General features: G+C 44.4%; 1 protein-coding gene across 1 annotated transcript in view; it reads left to right on the plus strand.

The window, feature by feature from the left end:
- The window catches only part of LOC135221193 (putative pre-mRNA-splicing factor ATP-dependent RNA helicase PRP1), a 171045-nt gene that overhangs the window by 29133 nt on the left and 115097 nt on the right, over window positions 1-26815 (plus strand). Inside the window, exon 6 of the mRNA XM_064259015.1 lies at window positions 7105-7275. Coding sequence (XP_064115085.1) covers window positions 7105-7275 — 171 coding nt within the window. The remainder of the gene's footprint in view (window positions 1-7104; window positions 7276-26815) is intronic.

Consider the following 26815-nt stretch of genomic DNA (forward strand, 5'->3'; position numbering starts at 1 on the left):
CACCGATCCAAGTCAATTAATCCAAAAAGAACCAAAAGGGATACTCAAGTAGCAAAAAGTTTCCAAATCCAGACGGAGGTGCTGTAAACAGATGTTTCACAACACCGGCGACAGAAAAATTATGAATAGAAAATGGGAATGGTTCCTGATACCACCTCCCAGCGGCGGAATGGGTACTAACCACTGACTCCCACTGCGTGTGTCGTAAGTTTTAAATTCTGTCGGTCGTCGGAAATTATCAGCTATGTATATATCTTGACAGGTAAGTTGCATGAACAAACTTTAAGGTTTACTTCTCAGTTATGCTGGACCCATGGACAGCTGCAGAGGACACGTTCCAACACCTGTGGGACAACCTTGTAGTCTATGCCTTTCCCCCTTTCTGCCTGATTCGCAAGGTAATCAGTAGGGTGCTGGTTACCAGCAATCTTCGAATGATTCTGGTGGCACCCAAATGGCCTCAAGCCATTCGGTATCCAGACCTGCTGGCTCTTTTCTTGGAGGGACCGCAAGAGATTCCGCCTTGGCACAACCTGCTGTGTCAACCGCACGTAGCACAGTACCATCAGGGAGTACATTTCCCTGCGTCTTCATGGCTGGCGGTTATCCACCATCTCGTATGAAGGAGAGGCTTTTCTCGCCGAGCAGCAACAGAGATGGCGAGATACCTCAGACAGTCCTCTGCAGCAGTTTACCAGGGAAAGTTGTCCGTCTTCTGTGGTTGGTGTCATAGATGGGTCTCTTCGCTCAGAGCCACTCTTCAGCAGGTAGCGGATTTCCTCATCCTGCTTCGCCGAGAGAAGCTCTCCTCTGTCTCTGCAGTCAAAGAATACAGAGCTGCCCAGGCCCTAGGCCTTAAGCTGCAAGGAGTTGATATTTCCCCCTCCATGGAAATATATCTCCTAATGAGGAGCTTCGAGAGGTCTTGCCCACCCAGGGAACTTAGGCCCCCATTGTGGGATGTAACTCTTGTCTTAAGGAGTTTGACTCCAAGAGTCGTCAGACAGGGATCTGACCCTCAAGACCCTCTTTCTGCTGGCCCTGGCATTGGCGAAGAGAGTAGGAGAACTTCATGGTCTTTCCTTCAATGTTAAACACTTGAGGGGATGGGATCGGTTACGCTTGATTTCGTCCCGGATTTCGTAACGAAGACTTGGAACCCCTCGGTCCCTGACGCCAGGTTCGAGTCCTTCACGTTCCCCTCCCTAGAGGACTTCATCAGTAATGATATGGAAGAGATGCTCCTTTGTCCTGTGAGGGTGCTATGGCGCTATCTGAAGAAAACTCGACACCTCAGGCCTGAGTGTCGATGCCTCTTCGTTAGTACCGGGGTGACCAAGAAAGAAGTGTCCAAGAACACTGTTTCTTTCTGGCGTCGTGAGGTAATCAGGAAAGCGTACAATTGCGAGAGGAGTGCCAATACCGAGAGCCCACGAAGTTAGAGGCATTGGTCCAACCCTTGCATTCCGCAAGAACTTCTGTTGCACAGGTGCTGAAGGCAGGGGTGTGGTCCAACCAGACCACTTTCACCTCCTTCTACCTTCCGGATATTGTCCATAGGTTCTTGGACACCTTTTCCTTTTGACCGTTGGTGGCTGCTCAACAAGTTGTGTAGCCTACCCAGCTCCTTTACAGGACAAGGTAGCATCTCATCCTTGTGATATCGCATGAATGGAGAGTGAATGAGAATGTGACTAGCTCCTCTTCCTTCTCTTTTCTTCCCTATCACTGCGGGCAGAGGGTAGCTGTGGTCACAACGCTGGACAGGATGACGATGCAGATAAGCTACGTAACCGAGCTCCATTCTATCCCTTTCATTAGGGATACAAGCATTTATCTGTCCCATCCCTAGCAAGGGGGAAGCGGACAGCAGTAAGAAACAAACCCAGTACTACTTTATATTTGGCTCTTTACTTAGGACGTTAGTTCTTGCTTCCCTCTTATGAATTAGTCCAGAGGTCTGACAACTTGATCCTGCAGTTCACACACCATTCAGTTGGACCGAGGCTAGGTTCCCCCCCTTTGCTCTTATGACCAGGGAGGGAATCCAGTTTGGGCAAACACCAGTCTGTTCACAAGACTCAGATTCCTCCCACCAATAAGTGAGTCTTCCTTATGTAAAGGACTGATGTTTTGTATAACATGTCGGAACAAATCACAATTAATGAAAGTAAACTGTATTTTTCCTAACTATACAAACCTGAGGTCCTTTACATATAGTCCCACTTCATGCCACCCCTCACTCTGTTCCTGGGCCTAAAGCAAAGTGGTATGTTTACCTCCAGTCGGGCGGGACTCCCAACCATCGGACAAGCAGTTATTACTGCCGAACTACCTTGTTAGTGAATCTTACAACTGGTCCAGCTGGCGCTGAATAGTAATTTCTTATGTAAAGGACCTCAGGTTTGTATAGTTAGGAAAAATACAATTTACTTTCAAAAACTGTGATTTTAATATTAAAAAGATTTTTTTTTCTTAAAATATTATTATTTAATAGAGGCACTTTTTTTTCCTCTCTCTCTCTCTCTCTCTCTCTCTCTCTCTCTCTCTCTCTCTCTCTCTCTCTCTCTCTCTCTCTCTCTCTCTCTCTCTCTCTTTTTTTTCTCCATAACATATCCTTGTAAAATAGGGGGCACTTTTCATAGCCTCTGTATACATTATAAATGTGACATCATTATTGGCAGAGTAATACCCATTGGAAGTAGATTCCTCATAAATGTATTCTTTTAAATCTCAATATTAAGGATAACTGGGGAGAAGCTAGCTATCAATATCACAAACCCTTTAGTTTGATTATAGAATACTACCAAGAAAGTATTGCCCTTTAGTAAAACAACAAGGCTCTCAAATCAAAAGCATGACTGAGAACTACGAATAATGAACAGACTGCAAAATAGTTTGGAAGGTAAAAAAGCTATCTAAAACTGACAAAAACACACATGTACTACTACATTTTGATTAGTACTATGTATATGAATAAAGGTAGCTGCAATTCTTTAACCCAAACTTTCGTAAATTAGTTCCACTCGGCAACTAAATACAGTGATCAGATGGTAAAATGAAATCGGCTGATTATTTTAAGAAAGTAAGCATAATCAGAATGCAGATGGCAGACTGCTCTGTTCATTTACTGTCCTCCACGAAGATATTCCGGGTTTTTTTATTTGCAGATGAAGCGATTGTAAACCTATACTGGCATAAACAACCAAATCGAGAAACGGCTGATTGCCGACGTCATTTGCCGTAACTATAAAATAAAAAATAATAGCGGAGTGGGTGAAAATGAAAAGTCCAGAACACTTAATGCTTATATGATCAAGTATTGTGCACATTTTAAATCAAACTTTGTTAATTTGCAAGAAAAGTATCTCCAAATTACATCTCTTATACCAGCCAAGTAATGGCAATGAAGATATCAATAGTACTCAATCAGCCTAGATTTTGAGATGGCTATCAAAATCAAATGGAGTACAAAGACAATGCTTATATTCTGTAATGCGTATACGTATAACTTTTCAAATAATCATTTTCTCCCGGAAAAATATTTAGGTTTTAATAGAGCTTTTTGGTTTTTAGAATTACACCTGTAACAAAGTAGGACCTTGCTCATCCTAATGTCTAATTGTGGTATTTTTTAACCATGGTTATTGTTGTAATTACAAGTTGTTTTGTTTACGGTATCAAAAGTTTTATCACTAGTGGTTCCACTTTAATAATCTACAGCTTTTTACCAGTTTTTACAGATTTTTGTGCCAGTATCCATAGTTTGCCAATAGTTGTGATGGTAATTAACTATTGACACAACTATCGACACTTCCAGGGTTAGCCTATCATTAAAAATCTTTGCAGGATTTTAATGTTACATGAATTACTCTTTCATAATATTTTTTAATAACCTTATATTCAATTGCGATTTTTACCATTTTCCTCTTTGCTTGTCTCCAAGGGCTGTCTTAGGACCAAAGATTGAATCAAAATAATACACCATAGAAAGTCACAAAAACTAAGGAAATACCTGTATGGGCATGTACTACTTGTTCAAAACAATAGCAGCAGAGCGAGCAGGCTTTAAATGAGCTAGGGAACAGCGCCAATTACTCAAATTTTCGCATTGAAATCCAATTATTTATTTCGAGTTCTAGTATGATCGAGGGACCGGGTCTCTACTGTACATGTACCATAAAACAATTCTCTTATCTCAGCAAGTGAAATGGAAAGCTTATTTCTTTAAAATACTTTCATACAAAATTTGTAAATGCAGTTATGTTGTATAATTATTATTATTATTATTATTATTATTATTATTTGAAAATATTAATAAACATAGTACATGTACCATAAAATATTAATAAACATAACGGTTGCAGGGTTTCTCGAGGATTTGAAAATGTTATGTTTGCGTTTGCATGTCTGTGAAATACTTGAATATGATAATTGTTAGGTTCTAATGAAAAATTCGTGCCACTTGAATCACGTACGTACCAATCTGGCAGCCTGAGTACGCTCCCAGCTGCCGCCAATGCGGAATCTGACAAATATATTTCTGGTGATTAGATATTCATTATCTATATATACTCAACCCCACCATATACTCGCATTCCCAAGATTCGTGGAATCCCTTATTTGTGGAGTTTTTCTGTGAGGCCTATCTAAAAATTATACATGTGAGGACTCACTCATTTGTGTAGTTTTACGTCTATTAATATTCACAAATTAGTGTATTTTGATGTTATTTTTATGACTAATTACACTTTTATGATACAAAATGACTTACTAATTTTCTAATGTTAATATTCATTAATACTGTATTAAATGTTAATATTCATTAATACTGTATTAAGTTTAATAAGATTAAATGATATATAAATTAATAAAAATAATTCTCTCTCTCTCTCTCTCTCTCTCTCTCTCTCTCTCTCTCTCTCTCTCTCTCTCTCTCTCTCTCTCTCTCTCTCTCTCATATTACATATTCTCTATGTCTGAAATAATTCATAAGTAATTTCATTCTTGGATGCTTCAAATATATGATGTTGCCTATTCAATTTCTCTCTCTCCTCTCAATTTAAGGTATGTTTAATGTAGGATGGTATGCATTCCCCGCACATACGGGAGGTTTACTGTAATGTTTTTCGGATCCCACAATAAACTATAGGCCCTGTTGCTAAGTAACCAATTGGTTCCTATCCATGTAAATAAAAATCTAATCTGTCGGGCCAGCCCTAGGAGAGCTGTTAATCACCTTAGTGGTCTGGTTAAATTTAAGATATGCTTTGTAGGAAGACATCTTTAGTATTTTTCAGTAAAAGTGGTACATTTTGTTTTTGAACTTGAAGGGTTACATAAGTAACTTACCAAGTAATTACTTAGCTAACAGTTTCTAGTATTGACAAAAAAAAAATTCGAAATTCGCAGTAGCGATTCTTTGGTTTTTTGGGGTTTTTCTGTGCCCTAAAAGAGTGGAGTTTTGCCTTTGGACCATAGATGAATTTCATGATGTACAGCTTTGCTCAGCCAACAAGTGGATGCGCCTTCTTGGAGAATTGGCATCGATAGAGCAGATTGTGTCGCTAGAGAGAGTCCACTTGAGAGTATTTTAGTTTTATCACAGGGTCAGCAGGGACAGGAAAAGTCAGCCCGATTTGTTTGTGTTCCCAGTAACACAGGGTATCAAGAGTCATCTGCTTTGGTGGAAGTCAGAAGGCAAGACTACAAGGAAGAAAAAAAAAGTCTCTCCATTCCTCAGAACCCCGACCAGAGTTTCTATGCCGACATGTCAGACTTAGGCTGGGGAGCTCTCTTCTAGAGCAAGGAAGTGTCGTGAATTTTGTCAAGAGGATAAAAAGGAGATGCATATACAGGCAGTCCCCGGCTTATGACGTTCCGAGGTTATGACGCTTTTCAATTATATTCTTCAGAAATTATTTCCAGGTTTACGTCGCAAGTTCCAGGGTTATGGTGCTTACAACGCCAATCTGGCGGAAGATATGTGTCTCCAAAATGCAAAATAATCAACATTTTGAAGTTTTTGTTTATGAAAAATGCAGTTTGCATTGTTTTTAATACACCCAAAGCATTAAAAGTAAGGTTATCTTAGGATTTTTGACGAATTTCCGGCTTAAGACGATTTTCAACTTAGGGCGCATCTCAAGAACAGAACCCCCGTCGTAAGCCCGGGGACTGCCTGTGCTACTGAATGTGAAGGAGCTGAGGGCTATTCACTGGGACTGAAGATGTTTGCATCAGAAGTGTACAACAAAGAGTTACTGGGAGTTTGGGGCACTTGGTATGTGGATATACTAGGATACCCACCAGTTCTTTTTAATGTTGGTACTGCACCCTGGGCAAGGACATTATTTTTTAGTCTTTGTAAGCATTTGATCGTAATCTTCATTTCAAGGCTCCCACTAAGGTAGCAGGCAACTTAGGGACAAACTGCACCTCCTCTACCATGTAAGATGAGCGCCAACCAGAGGCAGTACTCTTACAAGGTAAGGAAACAAGCATTGTCATTTTGTTAATAATGATTTGGGGTAGAATAGTCCATGTATCCTACCTCCTGTCTGTGTGGAATCAGCTATGTAATTACTTGGTAAGCTACTTACGTAAAAATGAAATTTTTTGATAAAATAAAATTTTACATATACTTAACAAGTAATTACAGAACGAGCCCGCCCTCCCTCCTCCCCGCACATGAATTTTAGGTCAAAAACAAATTGAAATACCTGACTCGGTTGTTCCTTTTCTTCCCGAAAGTGGGCCGATTAGTTACCTACAACTAAAAAAAACAACCGCTACTGCAAATTTCGAATTTTAGCTGCCAATACTAGAAACTTTTGGCTGTGTAATTACTTGGTAAGTATGTGTAAAAATGGATTTTTTCAATTTATTTATTTTTTATACACCTATGATCAAGTCTTTTTTGTGGGGTTTGTGTTTGGTTCAGCAGTTGTAGTTGTTTTGTAATTTGTAGGTTAATTTGTAGGTACTTTAAAAATGTTTTGAATCTTTTAACATAAAGGATTAGTTTTGAACCTTGTATATTCAGTTTTTTATTTTGCAGTGAATTTGTAAATAAATGAATGTTTTCTTGTATTCCTTTTTCAGGACAACACTACCCTGAGATCTTGAGATCTAATTTGGGTTCAGTGGTATTGCAGTTGAAAAAGTTGGGAATAGATGACCTTGTTCATTTTGATTTCATGGATCCACCTGCACCTGAGACGTTAATGAGAGCTTTGGAGCTGCTGAATTATCTTGCTGCATTAGATGATGATGGTAAGAATATAATTTAGTTAAAATTGAAATATTTCAAGTAGTATGAGTTGAGTAAAAATGTTCCATTAGTATAGAGAACAAAGACTTACAGTGGGTACATAAGGCTGCAACTGTGTGCAGTAGAAACATGGGCATTGCTAAGGAAGGTGGAGGTTTTGAAGAGGTGTGACCGGAGAAGCTCAAGAGTCATAGCTGGACAACTGTGGGAGAATAGTAAATGGCTGAGAAATTGGTGGAGTATTAAACAGAAAAGTGGATAGAAGTAGAAAGGCCATTGTGATAGATAAAGACCTAGCCCTTCAGGCAGGAGGAACACATGAGAAAATAGAGAACTCAGATATTTGTTTAATCCTATAAAGGGAAAAGATTATATTATTATATTTATTGATTTAGTGATGTTGGTGAATGAAGGAATTAGTGAGATATTGTCTTGCACAATGTAGAGAGAGGAAAAAAATTTAGGGTGCACTGTCCTTTTGCATTGTAGGATGAAATCCTTTTGGTATGAAACTATTGCTGGGTATTATTTGCCCTTTTACTGAATAATCAGTACATTTATTTGGTTTTTACAGCACATTTGTAAATTGTTTGGGGTTGGTTTTGAAATCATGTTGTTTTGACCTTGGGTTTGTTATTTGTAAAAAGTTTAACCACCACCAGCAAGCCAGAAATCTCAGCCTGCCCTCATAGATGGTGGTTTTAAGGGGAGAGAATAGATTTTGTTAGAAGTCACAGGTTAATTGAGTAATTTGAAATCAGTATTTTTAAATTTCAATTAAAAAAAAAAGGCTTTTGTTCCCAGTGCGGTATACTTCCTTAAAGTCCTTGTATAGGAGATACCCGGATTTGTCAAATCCAGTACCGACCAGAAAAATCCAGTTATTCACAGTACCCCGGCACAGTCTTACATGGTCACTCAGCTCGCCAGGGGTGTGCTCCCCATTCAAAGAAACAGAGGATTCCTCATCATCCTCCTCCTTGTCGACCCCCTTGGAGTTGCTCGCGGCAAGAGGAAGCACAGATCCAGGAAGGAGTGATGCAGCAAGCAGAGGAGGAGGCGCGCTCCTCCAGAGATGGCGACTCCCGTTCCCCCTTCCCCCTTCATAGCCGGGGCCGCAGGGCTCGCAGTAGATCATCATCATCCTCTCCCCCAGACAGGTCGCACCTCTAGGCACTTCCCTTCCACCCGTTCCAGAAGGTCTCAAAGGTCCCCCTCCCCAGGCTGGGTTGCTGCACCCATGGCCCGGGCAGATCCTGCCCCAGCCCACAGCCTCTGTGTCCTCGTGCCTGGGCCGGGCAGGCTCCGTGTTTCTCTGGAGGCCCCGTTGTCTGTCTGCTGTCCCTTGCTCTCGGTCAGGTGACTGAAGCAGAGTGCTCGGCCCAAGCCGCGTCCCTCATCGGGTTCCCCGGTGCGGGTTCCTCCTTGACCCGCGTAGCAGTCGGTTCCTCTCCGCCTCCCACCCCCCTTTCTCTTAAGGGTCACAGCGGGCGTTTTAAAAAATTTTCCCCAAATCCCCGGAGGAGGATCCCGAATTTACGGTCCTCACTCAGAGCCCCGTGGAGGGCTAGGGCTCCGAAGACAAAGGTTCCACCTTCAGGAGGGTCTGAACCCTTATTAGGGAGCTGAACCAGTTGGCAGTACCAGCTCCTCCCCTGGATTTGAGCACGGTTCAGGCTGTCGACCTTCTGTTCGAGGAACACCAGGGGGAGGGTAAAACTACTACTACTCCCCCCCCCCACCCCCCCCCCCCCCCCAGTCTGCCCCCAGGCTGCTAGCATGGTCTACATCCTGGGTAAGGTGGATCCGTCCGTGGTGGGGCCTAAAGACTCCCTGCAGTCCCACAGCTCCTTCAAGCTTCTCACCTTCGCGAAAAACGAGACAGAAGAGTTTATACGTTCCGAGTGCCTTGGGACTTTGAGCTTAAGTCCGTAGAGGTATCATCCCCTCTCTCACCCTGGGCCTCTCGGAGGAGAAGCTCCTGGCAAGTGCTGTCTCCTTTTTGCAGGTGGAGGCCATGGCCATGGAGTCCGTGACCTGGGGCCGCCTCCTGGCTGGACCTTTGGTTGGGGGTGGTGGCGCGGTTCGCCATGAGCCGAAATTTGAAGGAGTCCGAGATGGCTCGTTTCAAAGAGCTGGTCCTCTCTGGGGGAAGTCCTTAGGCTTCCTCTCTCCCAGTTGGCCACTCAGTGGGCCAACTGGTTGCTATTTTAAGCCGGATATTGTCTTGTCAAGGCTCTCCAGGGTCCTTCCTGAAACGGAATCCAAGGACCTTAGAAACGCACCCATGTCTGGGGACTCCCTCTTCCCGGATCAGTTGGTGGAGGCAGTTGGCCCAATGTAGGGTCCAGGATCCGGTGAGGCCAGGCAGCAGCAAAGACATATAGTACCCTCCACTCCCAACCCCCTAGCCACCCCCTCTACGAGCTGGAGGTTCCTACGGGTGTAGCCCTCCTCCAGGGCCCCGTCCTCCTCCTCCTTTAGACCAGGGCCCACAACTTCCCACAGGGGTAAGAACAGCCGCTTTGGCCCCAAGAGAAGATAGGAATCGAGGCCCCCTCCTCTGCTCGTCGCCCCAGGTGGGGGTTGCCTCTCAAATCATTGTTGGAACTGGGAGGATCACAGAGCCAATCTCTGGACTGTACAAGTGCTCAGGGATGGTTACCGGATCCCCTTTGTGGGCAACAAGCCTCCCCTGACGGGGGAGCCAGAAGACCAGCTCTTTCTACCCAGCAACCCCAAACACAGGGAGGCTTTGGGACAGGAGATTAGAGTCATATTCGAGAAAGGAGCCTTCCAGCAAGAAACACAGACTGCTCCTCCTGGTTCTTAAGTCTTTCTCTTTTCTGGTGGAGGAGGCTGAACATGTTCACCCTCAAAACACCCTTCAGGATGGAGACCCCAAGGTCAGGTCCTAGCTGCCGTGAGGGAAGGAGACTTCCTGTTGTTTCCTGGACCTGAATGGGTACCAGTACACCCGTCCAAGCAGGAAGTATCCTCTGTTTCGGTTTGTGGGCGGCCCCGCAGGTGTTCACAAGAGTGTTCTCCTTGTGTTTTCTTGGGCCCACAGGAGATGTATTTGCCTCCAGAGGTACTTGGACAAACTGGTTGCTCCCTTCTTCCTCAAGGGCAACATTAGAGCATCAAAGGGATGAGCTCCTGGCCTAGGGGTAGTCCTGAATTGGGAGAAGTCCCAGTTAGTTCCCACCACCAGGATGATCTACCTAGGGATGGAACTGAACACGGAGGTGGCCAGAGCATTCCTGTTGGAGGACAGGCTCCTCAACATGGAGAGGTGGCTCGGCCCTTCCTAGAACCCTTTCCCTGCCCAGCAAGGGAGGGAGTGGCAGAGGCTGCTGGGACACCCCTTCTCCGTGAAGAACTGGTCCCCAGGGCAGTAGGCTTCTGAAGGCCGTCCAGTGGAACTGAAGGAGGGTGGCTTCCAAAGAGGGATCCGCCTCAGAAGCTCCTGGCTCCCTAGAGTCTACGAGGGAAGTCCTCCGGATGGTGGCTAGACCGGGGGAAACTCCTTCAGGGGTGTGCCTCTGTCGAAAGTTCTCCCAGACCTGTTCACAGACGCTTCAAAGGAGGGTTTTGTCCACCTTCTATCAGAGATGAGGGAGGGGACCTGGAGTGGAGCTGGAGAGACTTCCACATAAGCTGGAGCTACTGGCAGTGCAGAAGGCCCTCTTAGCCTTTGAACCCCAGATCCATAGTAGTAGCGTACGTGAAGAAGCAAGGAGGCCTGAAGTCCCAGTTCCTGTGTGACTTGATGGAGGAGATCATGGAGTGGACCTCGAGCGTTGGGTCGTCCCTAACGGCGAGGTTCATCCCCGGGAAGAACGTCAATAGCAGACGGCCTCGGCAGAAAGGGTCAGGTAATCAGTTCGGAATGGTTCCTGCACCCCAAAGTGGTAGCAGAGCTGATAGGAAGGTGGGGGTCCCCCTCCCTTGACCTGTTTGCCACCAGTCTATACAACAAATTCCCAGTGTTCTGCTGCCTCGGTAACGATCTGGCAGCATTATGGGAGGATGCCTTTCAACACCCGTGGGACGGCCTAGACTTCTGCGCATTCCCTCCGTTTGGTCTGATCAGGCAGATCCTAAACAGTCTCAGGATATCTAGGGAGATGTCCATGACCCTGGTGGCCCTTCTGTGGCCGGACAGGGAGTGGTTCTCGGACCTTCGGGCCACGGCGGTTCAAGATCCATGGGAACTACCACGAAGGTGTCACATCCCAGGCAGCCCCACTTCGAGAGGTTCCACGAAGGAAGCCTCCAAGCCCTGTGCCTTCATGGGAGGAGGTTGTCAAGCGACTGTTAGTCTGGAAAGGATTGTCTCGGAGGACTGTCTCCCAATATACAGGCAGCCCGCGGTTAACGGCGCAATCACTCAACGGCGAATCGGTTTTACGGCGATCGTCAAAAATAATCATTAAAAAAATAAGGCATTTTAAAGGTATCTTTACGGCACAAATTTCAGTTAACAGCGCCGCTAGCGCCGTTGTCTAACGAGTTCATACATAAGTAGAAATGCCGTTCAGACCATAAAGGTTATGCAAATTATATTAACAAATTTTATGGAGAGTTATTATGTAGGTATTAAGTAAAATATATGCCTCCGACGCTGTTCTATGCTGAAAATATCGAGTTACATAAGTGCAAATTTAGCTATGATTGTCGATTCATAATGTTCATGCTTTTGTTTAAAATGTGTATGAAAATGTATTACGTGAAAGGCATTTTTATTTCTGTACAGAAATATGATACAAAGGCAGCTTTTGAAACTGCCCTTCACGTTATCAAATACGATGTTTTTTCATGTTCTTTCTTGTAAGCCGCCGCCTGCCGCTCTTCCGAAAAAGGGATTTTGACGAAGGAAAAATCTATTTCTGGGTGATTGGCTCGTGTCGCCCTATGAAAGTATCCTTATATCATTCTTTCTAGGTAAAATTAGCCTAAAATTACCAGAGAAAAACAAAATTAAGAAAATGTCAGTAAAACTGACTCGCTCACTCTTAAAAAGAAGTGTCGGTATGATAAAGGGGCGAGTGTGAACACTACCACGAGCCAAACACCAATTAGAACTTCCTATCAGAATCCCCCAAGAGAGAGCTGATACCAACGGGCGATGCAGCCTCTACTACTACTACTAGAGGACGCCACGGACAGCAGCGCCCCTAGCGGACATCCTTAATTAAAACAGTAAATACATCTTGTCCTGCAAGGGGGGGAAAACAAAACTATAAAAAGGGGGGTTTCATAGGCGACACGAGCCAATCACCCAGAAATAGATTTTTCCTTCGTCAAAATCCCAGTTTTCTGGGCTCAGCTCGTGTCGGCGCTATGAAAGAGTCCAGAGAAACAGACAAGATGGAAAAGGGAACAATGAAAAACAATTTAAAAAGATGGATATAATATAAGTAAATCAATTACAGCATACAAGTTAAGCCTTAAACTAACTTATTTAAACAGTAAAATAATAAAATGTTAGTAATCTTAAAGTACTTAAATGGTAATTAAAGTAAATTACAAAGATGCATGTAAAATAAGGAAAAATTGGGATTTTACTTAACAAAAATGGGATTTTATAAATATATACATTTGTCCACCCTAGCATATAAGGGTAGGTACAAAACTGAAATCCATCATCAATACATATTCCAAAAATATATACAAACCCCTTGTGACTGAAGTCATCATCCCAACATATGGTGAATAAAAACTATGCCACCCTAAGCATAAAAATAAGGGTAGGTACCACTGAAATACTAAGTTAACATAGGATCAGTACAAATGTGGATGTCCCTAGCAAAAAAATAAGGGACAATCCACTATATGATACAACGGCTAAGGCTATGATGTTTGAGTAGCCTGACGATAGTGAGGCATGTTGTTGGATGTAGGTAGAAAGGAGACCTGGATCTATACTACAACTACTAAACAGGATCAGGGGGAAACTATGTTTCCCGCTGCTACTGCTGAAAACTTTAAAGATTCCAAGGACTTTAAATAATGGCGTTTAAAGACTGTCGGGGATTTCCATCCAGTATACTTTCTAAGATCCTCCAAAGTTCATATGTTGGAAATAATTAATTGAGGTGGCTACTCCCCTGATCATGTGCTTTTGGGAATGACTCAGGGTTGGCTTGTTTAATGAAGTAAAAGGATTTGCTGTCTAATGCCTTTAACTGATAAAGTACCACCTTTTTCTCTCATGAATGAGAGCACTGAGGATCTAGAAGAAGTACGAGATAGAAAGGCTCTAAGAGTTGATACTGGGGCAGAGAGAAGGATCCTGTGGAAGTGGGATAACCTTCCAAGGGGCCCACCTTGCAAGAGGATCTTCATTTTTTGGCTAAAAACTAAAAAGCTACGATCCGGAGCAAGTAGAACTTCTCCTGATGGGAGGAATTCCACATGACCCCGCATCCCTGGATAGAGCCGACAGTTCTGAAATTCTAGCTCCTGAGGCTAGGCTTAATAAGAATAATGTCTTCCTCAGGAGCATTATGAATGTACAAGATGAGTTGTGAGTATCTGAAGCTAGTTTGAGGACGTCATTTAAGAACCATGAAACTGTAGTAGGCCTCTGGGAAGGTCTAAGTCTAGCACAGGCTTTAGGGATAGATGTGAAATAAGATTCAGTCAAATCTATCTGAAAACCTACTTGAAAGATTTTCTTCAAAGCCGATTTATGAGTGGTAATCGTGCTAGCTGCTAACCTTTTTCAAATAAGGATCTGAAAAAGGATATAGCCAAATTAACTGTCATGGTGTAGTGTTCGATTCTCTTCAAGAAAGATGCTAATTTTTTTAACAGCTGAGTCATATTGCCTAATGGTTGACTCTCTCTTATCTGATTCTAGGAAGAGAATATTCTGTGGATCAATGTCAGCATCTTTATAGCCGCAAACTTCATGAAGTCCATAAAGTTAGGGTCTGGAGAGTTCCTGAGGAAGCGAACACAGTCTCATTTGTACTGATTGTGATAGTTGGGATTGGGGATCCGTTGAGGTCGGAGACCCAATTCCAAGAGAAGAGGATACCAGTTGCTCTTGGGCCAGTCCGGTGCAATTAGAGCTACTATCCCTTTGAAAGACCTTAGTTTGTCTAGGACTTTCAAGAGAAGATTCACTGGAGGAAAACATAAACTCCTCCACTGATTCCAATCTAACGACAGGGCGTCCATGGCATAAGCCAGAGGGTCCAGGTTGGGGGCCACATAGCAAGGGAGCTTGTGGTTCGCTTGTGAGGCGAAGAGATCCACTGGAGACCTGGGGACTCTCCGGCTTACCCACTGGAATGACCCGACGTCCAGAGACCACTCTGATTCCAGAGGAACTGACCGGGACAGAGCGTCTGCTATCACATTTCTTACTCCTGCCAGGTGAGTGGCAGACAGATGCCATTTGTGTTTGTTTGCTAATGCAAAGATGGCTATCATGACATGGTTCACATGTTTGGATTTGGACCCTCCTCTGTTGATGCAATGAACTACACACTGCGCTGTCCAAAACTAGCCTTAGATGAGACTTCTTCGGGGGAAGCAGTCTCTTCAGAGTAAGAAATACTGCCATTGCTTCCAACACGTTTATGTGGAGCTGGCGAAATAGAACTGACCAAGTCCCCTGAACCTGTTTGAACTGAGAGTATCCCCCCCACACCGGACAGGGATGCATCCGTGTGAATGGTTAGCACTGGGAGGGGATATTGAAGGGGTACTTTCTTGGCTAAGTTCTTTACTTTTGACCAAGGCCGTAGTTGGTTGCGAAGGATCTGTGGAATTACTGACAACTTGTCTCGATATTTGGAGTTTGCTTTTGACCGCCAAATTCGATTTATATCTTTCAGCCTTGCTTTCAGAAGGATATCTGTTACCGAAGCAAACTGAAGAGACCCTAGGATTCTCTCCTGGTTCTTCTTGACGTTTGTTTGCATTTGAGGAATTGCCTGACAGATTTTGCTATTTCCTTCCGTTTGGCCACTGGAATTGATAGATTGTGAGGAAGACAAATCCCATTGGATTCCTAGCCACTGAAAACGAGATTCCGGAGTAAGTCTGGATTTTCGTTTGTTATCTGGAACCCCAGATGTTCCAGAAAGTGAACTACCTTTTTGGTAGCTTCGAGACATTCCTCGACTGTTGGTGCCCAGATCAACCAATCGTCGAGGTATGCGCTACCATGATTCCCTGAGCTCTCAATGTTGTACAACCACTTCTGCTATCTTTGTGAATACCCTGGGGGCTACATTCAGACCGACGGGCATCACTTTGAATGAGAATGTCTGATTTCCTAGGCCTGAATCCTAGGAATTGGGCGGAAAGTGCCTGGCTATAGGATATGATAGTATGGCTCTGTAAGATCGATGGAGCATGACGGCTCCACGCGGAAGTAGGTCCTTACTTGCGAGAGGGGTAAGCATCTTGAACTTGTCGCAGCGAATGAAAGAGTTTAGCTTTGACAAGTCTAAGATTACCTTCTTTTTGTTGAGCCTTTCTTTGGCACGCTTGAAATAAGCGGCCCTTGAAATTTTAGATGTTGACTCTCGCAATAGCTCCTTTCTGAAGGAGTTCTTCCGCGTAATCTACAAAATTCCTTTGACGGTACCTGATGAAATGATTTGATTGGAGGAGGATCTTTGATCCAACTCCAGCCTAATCCTGTTGGGACACTATGCTCTGTGACCAATTGCTGAACCCCCACCTGTGGCGGAATAAGAGAACAGCCTCCCTCCTACCTGGGGAGCCTCATTGCTGATGGGCGGGGTTGGCCACCACGCCCTCTCTGAAACTGTCCTACTCCCTCGGTGCCCCTTCCTGCGCCACGCTGACGAAAGTAACCTCTCGCCCTACCTCTCGGTTGAGAGTAGCCTTGAGCCTCATAAGCAGGGTTGAGGCCGGCGAGATAGCGGTAGGAAGTGGATGGTTGAGATTGCTGGGCACCAGGAGGAAAGGTTGGTTCTGCTTAGAGGTGGAAGTTGTCCCCTGTTGGGTAACTGGGACTGCCTGCACAAAATTGCTGCTGTTGCTGGAGTTTTTATATGGCTGGAACCTCTTACCAGCCTTCTTTGGTTTTCTTGCCAGCAGTGGGAACGGATTCCTGTTTCCTCTTTGAGGAAATACCCCACCTAGCTCTAAGGCTCTGGTTGAGTCTAGCAGCTTTCGTGGTGGACCTCGTTCACTGCGGATTCCTGGGAAGAGATCGCTCCCCACATGCTTGCAGCCCAAGAGTCTATTAGGGCTCATGCCTGATTGTGCACTCTTGTAAGGACATGCTTCCGCAGTTCCTCCTAGCCTGGAAGAAGTCAAAGCGTCCGTTAGAACCGTTCTGAAACTGAGATTTCGCCAGAATCTTGAACAGCGGTTTCCGTAGCGTAGGAAAGGGCAGCCATTTCTGTGATGATGAGGGAATTGAGGACCTGCCAAACCTAGTTCGCGCATCGAACTCTGCCTGGATTTAGAGAATCCGGCAGCTAGGTTAATTTTCTACCGAACTGGGGTCCATGGCGCAGTCCGGCTTGAGTTTACCCAGCGTGAATGTAGCTGGCAAGTTTTTCCCACAATTCTCCGAAGGCGGGGAAGAGCGAGAAGTAGGACTCCGCCTCCCTCAACTGTGGAATGGGCTCATCCTTGAGGGTATGCCTGAAGGGACTTCTCCACTAATTTCGTGGCGAACGGAAGAGAAACCTCCTCTTCCGTCGCGAAAATAGTGAAGGGACTCTTGTAGGCCTGGAGTTTTAGTGTTAGTACACTCCCAGTCCTCAAGGCAGTGAACCCATTCCCGCTGGGCGTGATCCCTACTATAAAGAACTGACTCCTTAGAGATTTTGTCTTCTCTCGTCAGAGCCGTTGGCGTCAGCCTAGCATAACCGATGAAAGGCTGCGTCAGACCCGGAGGGTAGAATTCGAAGTCCTCAATCCTTCGAGTCCACACTCCGAGATAGAAATCATTCCGTCCTTGAATGGAGCGTAGGCAGCTACTCTCCATGGGTTCTCCATAGAGAAAGCTGGCAAGGAGTCATAAGGTGGAAGTTGAAGAATCCCCGTGCGCTAGATGCTGGGGAGACTGGGGAGGAGCCTGAGCTAGCCCAGTCTACTCGGTCCTCATTCTCTCTCATTCTCTTATTAGAGATCCTGGATTGACTGTCCAGATTGAGACAGACTGTTTGATAATTGCGCAAACTCTGCTCGAACGCGTTCCCAGTGCGGAGATTTGGGAGCCTACTAGCACGCCCACCTGTTTCCATCACCCCTGCTGAGAAAGTAGAGGGATCGAAGGTGCTGGTGCTTGCTACCCTGCCGGCATAGCCGGAGTGGAAGCAGAGGAGGCGGGAGAAGCAGTGACTCGGTGGGAGCGCGAGCCTTCTCCTTCGAAGCCTTGCTTCTGGAGCTCTTCGATTGGGAAGAGCCCGGCTTTGCCTTCACCGCATCGGCATAGGAAGTCGACGACTTCCTAGCCGAAGAAGACGAAGACGACTTCCTAGAAGTCGACTTAGATAAAGTCTTCGGTTCTCTCTTTCCCTTCTCCTTAGGAGGTACAGAGAGAGCGGGATGGGCGAATAGGGATCTCGGATCCCGCAAAGCTTGCCGGAAAGAAGCGGAAGAAGAGAGGGGACAGGAGAAGATCCAGGAGCGCCCAAGGAAAGACCTTGGGCGCATGACATACCTACCCTAACAACCAACAAATCCTCCCCACCTACCGCCATGGGCTCAAGGTTAAGGTCCAGGGCAGCGACGTCCGGGACCGACTCCTGGGAGCTACGACCCCAAACGTTGCTGGAGTTCTTGCTGGATGGAGGCTATCAGTGGGGCAGCGACAAGGGGTCGACGTAACCCGTCGACTTGCCCGCGGGGAAAGATCTGGACGGCCAGCTTTTTATCCAAAATGTAGGGCTGGCCCTTGGCGGCGTTCTCCCGAAGCCGCCCACCCACGCTTTCAGGGTGGCGAGGGCGACTTCCCTCACACCGTAGCCTGAAAGAAAGGTGAGATTAGCTGCCAATAGTGGAACGGGGTTAACAAACTTATGACTAGAAGTTGTTAGTAAAACCATAAGTAAGCCTATAATGGACTTACCCCATCTCCCAGCTGACCGATCAGGTCGTAGCATATGGCGCAGGCTTCAGGGTGCCAGACAATCGTCTCGTTGAACGACGTGGCACAAGGGCGTGAGACCTGCACTCATCATGTCCACAGGGTCGTAAAGCGTCGCATTACAGCTGGGACCTGGCAGTTGGTAGCCTGTAAGTGAAAAAGTACTGAGTACCAATAAACACTTACAGCCTAACATATGCTCCGCTGGTGCCGGAGCGATAAAGTTAGATAAAACCAGAGCCCCGCCAAAAAATACGTGGTAACTAGGTTGGTATATGTCTATGGTCCGCCGATGGCGGAAGCACAAGAATCAACCAACTAGGAGTGGTGGTAATGGAAACCACGACAGAAAATGGCGGGGATGGTTGATAAAATAATAATAATAACACACAAATCATTGTAAAATATTGTATAATTAGGGTATATATCCTTAAAATAACTAAAATAAAACAACTTCTCTCCGCCCGTCTACTAGCAGAAGTGCTAGGTAAGGGGTAAGCTCCCTTCCGGTAGCGGGGGAGAGATATATAAGGAGGATAGTAGGCAAGCAACCGAACCACACGTAGTACCCCACCCTGCCCGCTAGCGGAGCCAGTAACCTATAACCAAAGGTGCCCCGGCTGCGACGGAAGGCTCCTTTCGTATCGTAAGGGAGGTGGCTGAGCACTGGGGAGGGGGGAGGAAGGTCTCGGCGAAACACGGCGGGAGCGAGAAAAGGGGGGGGAGGGATGGCCTACTCCTCCCCGCCTCACCAAAACTACCCGCATGGGAGAACCCGGTACCTCAATAGTGGTCGCCCTATACCCCCGTCTGGGAGGACCCCTGGTCACCTCCGAGAGTGTGAGAGAAGGCGATGAGGTTGTCATAACAACCAAGGGGTCCCCCAGCTCCTCCCTATATCAGAGAGGGAGGGAATGGGGCAGGGTAAGGTGCTATGGGAACACGTGACCGCAAGTGGCCTAGCCGCGGAGCAACACAACCGTGGAAGGGCCACGTGAACCAAGCTGTACCAATACATGGAACAAGCACCTAGGCTAGCCTAACACCCTAAATAAATAAATAAATATACATCGAAAGTGGAAGAGACACTTTTAGTAAAAGAGAAAGAAAGCCCAGGAGGAGGCAGACTGTTCCAAAGAAACAGGCGCCTACTCGGAGCCAGCGATAGCCGATGTAGAGCAAGAGCCGGGATGCTGGGGCCGGAAAAATAATAATAGCCCTAAATACCAAGCTAAGAGAATGGTGGAGAGGGCTGAACTAGCTAAAACTCGATGTAAAACAATGAATGTGATAAAGTAAGCCATAAGTATAAGAAGTCCCAGTATGAGGACCGGGAATTCTTACGAGGCGGCATGGGCCGCCACAGAGAACCAAGGGGAACCGTATATGACCTATTAAGAGGAAAATACTGGTACCCGGAAGATAAAAACTAAGGTAAAATGTTACTTATGAGTTACTTAACTTAGCCGTGGCAATTGCAGAGCGTTCCATCGTAGAAAGTACGGATAAAATCCAATAAAGCACGAGCACAAGAAAATGGCGACTTGTCCGCTGGCGCTAAAAATTAAGGATGTCCGCTAGGGCGCTGCTGTCCGTGGCGTCCTCTAGTAGTAGTAGTAGGAGGCTGCATCGCCCGTTGGTATCAGCTCTCTCTTGGGGGGATTCTGATAGGAAGTTCTAATTGGTGTTTGGCTCGTGGTAGTGTTCCACACTCGCCCCTTTATCATACCGACACTTCTTTTTAAAGAGTGAGCGAGTCAGTTTTACTGACATTTTCGTTAATTTTGTTTTTGTCTTGGCTGGTAGGGTAGGCTAATGTTTACCTAGAAAGAACTGATATTAAGGATACTTTCATAGGCCGACACGAGCTGAGCCCAGAAATATCGATTTAAAAAAAGTGCAAATTAGCGATCGGTGTCGATTTTATAAATGTTTATGCTTTTATTTTTGTTTTAAAATGTGTATGAAATGTATTACGAATAGGGTATTTTTATTTCTGTGCAGAAATATGATAAAAAGGCAGCTTTTGAAACTCCCCTTCAAGTTATCGACTACGATGTTTTTTTTCAAGTTCGTTCTTGTATGTGCGTCTGCCGCTCTTCCGAAAATAGATTTAAAAAAGTGCAAATTAGCATCGATGTGTCGATTTATAAGTTTATCTTTATGTTTATGTATGAAAATGTATTACGAATAGGGTATTTTTTATTTCTGTGAGAAATATGATGGCAGCTTTTGAAACTCTTCGTTAGACTACGATGTTTTTTTAAGTTCGTTCTTGTATGCCGCCGTCTGCCGCTCTTCCGAAAAATAAATCGATTTAAAAAAGTGCAAATTAGCGATCGATGTGTCGTTTTATAAATGTTTATGCTTTTATGTTTAAAATGTGTATGGAAAATGTATTGAATAGGGTATTTTTTTATTTCTGTGCAGAAATATGATAAAAAGGCAGCTTTTGAAACTCCCCTTCAAGTTATCGACTACGATGTTTTTTTCAAGTTTCGTTCTTGTATGCCGCCGTCTGCCGCTCTTCCGAAAAATATAGATTTAAAAAAGTGCAAATTAGAGATCGATGTGTCGATTTTATAAATGTTTATGCTTTTATGTTTAAAATGTGTATGAAAAAGTATTACGAATAGGGTATTTTTATTCTGTGCAGAAATATGATAAAAAGGCAGCTTTTGAAACTCCCCTTCAAGTTATCGACTACGATGTTTTTTCAAGTTCGTTCTTGTATGCCGCCGTCTGCCGCTCTCCGAAAATATCGATTTAAAAGTGCAATTAGCGATCGATGTGGTCGATTTATAAATGTTTATGCTTTTTATGTTTATAAAAATGTGGTATGAAATGTATTACGAATAGGGTATTTTTATTTCTGTGCAGAAATATGTAAAAAGGCAGCTTTTTGAAACTCCCCTTCAAGTTATCGACACTACGATGTTTTTTGCAAGTTCGTTCTTGTATGCCGCTCTTCCGAAAATATAGAGTTAAAAAAAAAAAAAAGTGCAAATTTAGCGATCGATGAGTCGATTTTTCAAATGTTTATGCTTTTATGTTTAAAATGTGTATGAAAATATATTGCGTAAAGGTATTTTCATTTTTGTACAGAAATAAGATACAAATTAAGGCAGCCTTTGTAACTACGCTCCCACGTTGTCAGGGGATGGTTTTTCATGTTCGTTCTTGCCCGCCAGTTCCGAAAAATGCATTGTGTTATTTTATTAAATTATGCCATCTTTTCCATAAATCCTTAAAAAGTTATACATTATTTCACTGTATCCAAGAATATTTTGTATGTATTCTCATATTATTTGTATTTTAAAATACTACGGCAAACTTAAGCCCGTATTTCGCGGAGAGGGGCGGCCAATGTTGTGGTTTGAAATCAGCTGATGAATACGAGTCTGTTTCACCACCATAACGCAATTCTGAGCGAATGCTCTTGCTTCTAGTTAGCATAAACGATATCTATATACTTGACTTATATGAGACAAAGTTATTTTTCCATATACAGCGTGTTTTAGGTGGAAAATATTTATTGAATATGTCTCGTTGTGAATGTGAACTACTATTTTTTTCGTTAACAGATTACGTTGGCGCATGTTTATTGCGTAAAAAATTTACGTGATTCCGTTCGCAATACGTAATCCTTTATATCATCATAATACGAACTTTACGTTATTTATCTTATATCGGCGAAACCAACAGTAAAATGTGTTCTTTCAAGCACAGTAGTTTTTATTAAAATGATTTTATCCCAATTTTATTCTACAGTGTGCTGTGATGGCAGACGTTTACTGCAGTTTTATCCTTGTTGCCGATGTACGATAATAGTCATTAGCAGCTTGAACAGTTTTCTCAGCTTCAGTTATAACTAGGTTTAATTTAACGGTATATTTCCCGATTGATCTTTAATCTATATTGATCTCTGATCTATAGCGAATAAAGTTATTTTACATTAAGACATGTCAGTTCTATTCTATACATAAACGCCATTTATAACAAATACGGTAATGTTGCACTGTAGTACGATGATCGAAATACAAGCCAAAACAGATGTTATCCAGTTCGGTTGTACTTAGAAAAAAAAAAAAAAGTCGTTTCTCGTTTTTTCGGTTGTTCATGGCTGTACACGTTCACGCAAACGAGTATAACGTTAAAAACCATACTTTCATCATTCTCTTTTGCTGTTATTGAACTTATGTAACTAGAAGATGGATAAAGTTAGGCCATTGTAATTTGATCTCTCATAAAATCGAACTATCGTAAGACTAATGATCGTAACCTGAACACTACAGCTACCTGTACACTGTATAACTTTATTATATCTTTACATAACTCTAGACACCCACATGTACTGTACAGTAAAATTCTATAGTGCTATAATGCATAAATATAATTTTACTTATTGCGCCGTTGTGGGATTACGGCGCCTTTGATTGGTCTAGAGTTTTCGAAAGAAGGTGTGCGGCGGCCGTAGGCTTTAAAATCGCTCAGCGTCGAAAATTGCTCAGCGTCGGAAAATCGCTTGGCGTCGGTGGCCAGGAACGGAACCCCTGCCGCTAACCGAGGGCCGCCTGTATCGGGTTACCTACAAAAGTCATCGGCGGCAGTGTACCAGGCCAAAAAATGGAAGACGTGGACTGGTGTAAGGGAGGCCAAGGTCACCCACCATAGCTGACCTCTTAGTCCACCTGCAGCTCGACAAGGGGCTCTCGGTGCCGGCTCTGAAAGGGGCGTGAGGGGCCTCCTTGGGGAGGCCAGTTCATCCGTCTGAAGGGCCTAGACCTGGGTGGCTCCAAAGACCTGGCCATGCTCCTTACGAGTTTCGAACAACAGTCCTTACCTGGGGCAGTCAAGGCGCCTCAGTGGGACGTCGCCAGGGTCCTCCGGACTCGCTCAGAAAGCCTCCCTTCTAGCCCCTTAAGGTCGTTTTGGACAGGGACCTCACTCTCAAGACGGTGTTCCTCCTTACCCTGGCCTCCTCCAAGCAGGTGTTGGGGGAGCTACACGGCCTGTCATACGTAGTGGCTCACTCCAGGGGGTGGAAGGAGCTCACCTTCCATTATGTCTCCACGGTTGTGGCCAAGACCCAGAACCCCTCAATCTGGGATGACAGTTCGTAGAGTTCTCTATTCCGGCTCTCCCGATGTCTGAGGACCCCAAAGATCTCTTGTGTCCGGTTTCTGGCGGTGAGGAAAATACTCAAGTAGGACAGCTCACCTCAGGCCTGGGAATCAGAACTTCTTTGGTCACCACAGGCAGAGATAGAAAGCGGTTCCAAGAATACCATTTCTTATTGTTTAAGGGAGACAATCAGGAGGGCTTACTAGGGGGCTGGACTCCGTTCCGAAGAATGCTAAGCGTCACGACATCAAGGGTATCAGGGCCTCCCACTCGTTCTCGAAGAATATAGCTATCTCCCAAATCCTAAGGGTGGGCGTGTGGTGGTGTAGACAGTCCACTTTCACAGTCCATTACCTGAAGGACTGCACAAGGAGTCCCTCGACTCCTTCGAGATCGGCCCTGTGGTGGGGGGGCGGGGCAGCACAGTATAACCCCTTCTCCCCCCGGGAGTAGGGTGAGCTGGGTAGGTGTGGATGTGGGTGTGAATGGCAGTTTCCTATGTGATATGATACCTGTTCCTTCCTTCTTCCCTAGCTAGCACCTTCCCCTTCCTTGCTATTGGGCCTTCGGACCGGGGGATGGCCCCAATGAGTATTCAAGGTAAGCCTTACAGATCACCTAACAGTTTTCAGTACAAAACATTGCCTTACATGACTTGTTCCAGCTATTCCCAGAGTTTTCGCCAGTCCATCAGGGTCCCCTCTCGTGTTACAGCCCCGACATGTTCCAGGGTCTCTCCTCTCCTGAAGTCTCCCTCCTCCTAAGGACTAAGTCTCTTATACAAGCAGTTTCAAGGGAAGTACTATACCTTGCTGGAACAAATAACAGATTCTTAGTACTCATTTGTACTTTTCCTTGCTATACTTACCTCGAACTGCTTGGCAACTAGGCCCTCCCCATCCCCACTTTCTTTAGGGTAGGAGACCAGGGTTTTTTGGACATACAAAGAAAGACTGGCGAGAGAGGTCGGGCAAGCTTCGACCCTCAGGGCATGGACCTGTCGGGGTAGGGGCGAATAACTTGAATTTTCTGGTTGGTACCGGATTTTGACAAAATCTGGGTATCTCCTATAACAAGCAGTTTCAAGGTTAAGTGTATAGCTAGGAAAAATACAAATTTCTAAGAATTTGTTATTTTTTTTGTGAAAGAAATTTAGTTGTGCACTAGTGCAAAATCAACTAAGAAAGACCTGCAATAAAATTTTGTTTTATTTATACCGAAAAAATTTAACACTGCAGTAATTAAATGGAGGATTTAAATGTACAGCAAAATTACAGTGGTGATCAGGTTTTATAACAATCCCGCAACTTTTTTTATATAAAATAAAACAGGAAAAGAACTTGATTGAAGAAGCACTTTCAAGGATAAAAAAAACCATTTCCATTTATTTTTATTGATATTCGTATAAGATTTTTCACAAGATATTTAAGTATTTATTATGTGTAAGGTATAACTTAGGAGTATGTTGCAGGTTTGTAAAATTTTGTTGTGCCTGCACAAGGAAAGTGAGAAAGGCATGTAACTATAGAAAATAGATCCCTTAATAGGGGAGTCAGGCTTTAGAAAGAAATTTATTTGGGATGAATTTTACGCACTGTTAAAGATGGCTTATATCTCCCATGCTGATAGGCGAGTCGGACATTCAAACAAAAGATTGAATGGCTGCCAGGCGATTATCTAGTACACCTGTTCTCAATGAAGTGTGTATCGAATTTTTAAAACTTTTAAGAATTCTTCTTGCTGCCATTATGTGTAGGCACTTGTTGGTATTTCATGGGTGTTTGCTGCTATCACAGTACTGTACATTTATTTTTAATTTAGTAATTTACCCAGTAATTATATAGCTAGAAGTTTCTACAATTGGGAGCTAGAATTTGAAAATTTGCAAGTTGCGCTATTTCTAGCATCTAGGTGACAATCCCCTCCCACTTTTGTGGTCAGAGAGGAACAGCTAGCAATAATGGCTTCAGTTTGTTTCTGCCAGCTGATCATTATACAATAAATGTTAGCTCCAGCTTAATTTGGAATACATTCTGTCCGTGTTGTATCTCATCATTTTGTGAAGTATTCTGATTTTGTATTAACTTTCAGCAAAATTTTGGACTTAGTATGTCAGACTCCAGTAGCTCCAGTATTAGGTATTGCAGTAAGGGCTGCAATACTCGTTAGACTAAGGAAAATCATATGTTCACACATTATTTGTTCAGATTGTAGGGGACAAAATTTGTTCAATAGACGTAAGGTGTGATGAATGTAAAAGACTGGAACTGAACACGTTAAAATGGCATTTACATGAAGGTCCTAATGGATGATAGAGTGCTTCAGAGCATCTGGTAGCTACTGTTGTTGTGCGGTGTTAGTGGAGTGCCTGGTGACACCTGGTGCAAGTGCAATGTGTGAGAGTTTGGCTTCCTAGCCTGCCGATTCTCCTAGGCCAAGGTCAGTGACACACACCCCTGCACGGAGGAGTCAAACTGGTAGCCTAAGGGAGATCGGTGGGGTCTGCCCATGGGTTGCCACCCCCCTGTACTGAACCTGTTGCTAATAACCAGGTTGCAGATAAACACCATTGGAAAGGTGTTTCCTTGGACATTCACCAACTTTCTTGGAGTTGGATGAGTTTTCACCCCGACATCAGTGGTGTTTTTCGGACGCTTCACACCAATTGAAAAGGCGCACGAAAGGATGTGTCCTGTTCTCCTGCGTTGTGTAAGAGAACTAGAAATCCCCCCACCAGTTAGTCCTCAGCCTTCCTGCAGTCATTGGGATAGTCCAGAGCATTTTTCTTCAGGCTTTCCTGTCACAGGAAGTCAGGATATTTCTCTTAAGCCTGTTGTCTCATAAGCACTCTTCGTGTCTGAGTACCCTCAGAATCTGGAGCACATATGCGCCAGAGCACCCTCTACATCAGGTGTAGCCTCAAAGTATGATCTAGCAGTGTCTTGGTACCCATTAACACCTATTTGTTATCTAGTATCGGAATGGCTATCTTCATCAGAGTGCCCTCAAGCACCCATCTGCATCAGAAAACTCAGTCTGTATTGGACCCTTTGACAAGAGTAGAGCTCCCGAGCACCAAACCTTCGTTACATTGTGTGGAGTCGGAGGAAGACAATTCAGGTACTTGGCATACTGTGATAGCTCTTACAGTTGGTCATCTAGCTTCTTCAGCAGCAGTTTGTTGTTTATCACACAGTCCCCCTTCCTCCTCCCAGACAGTTTCCTCCTGTAGGCATGATGCAGGAACCCTTCCTCCAGTTGGATCCTATTCAGAGCAATCTTGGACAGTATTTTGAATTTGCTTAAGAACAGGCTCACTGCTT

Source organism: Macrobrachium nipponense, chromosome 2 (genome assembly GCF_015104395.2).
Source record: "Macrobrachium nipponense isolate FS-2020 chromosome 2, ASM1510439v2, whole genome shotgun sequence".
In the NCBI taxonomy this organism is placed as follows: Eukaryota; Metazoa; Arthropoda; class Malacostraca; order Decapoda; family Palaemonidae; genus Macrobrachium; species Macrobrachium nipponense.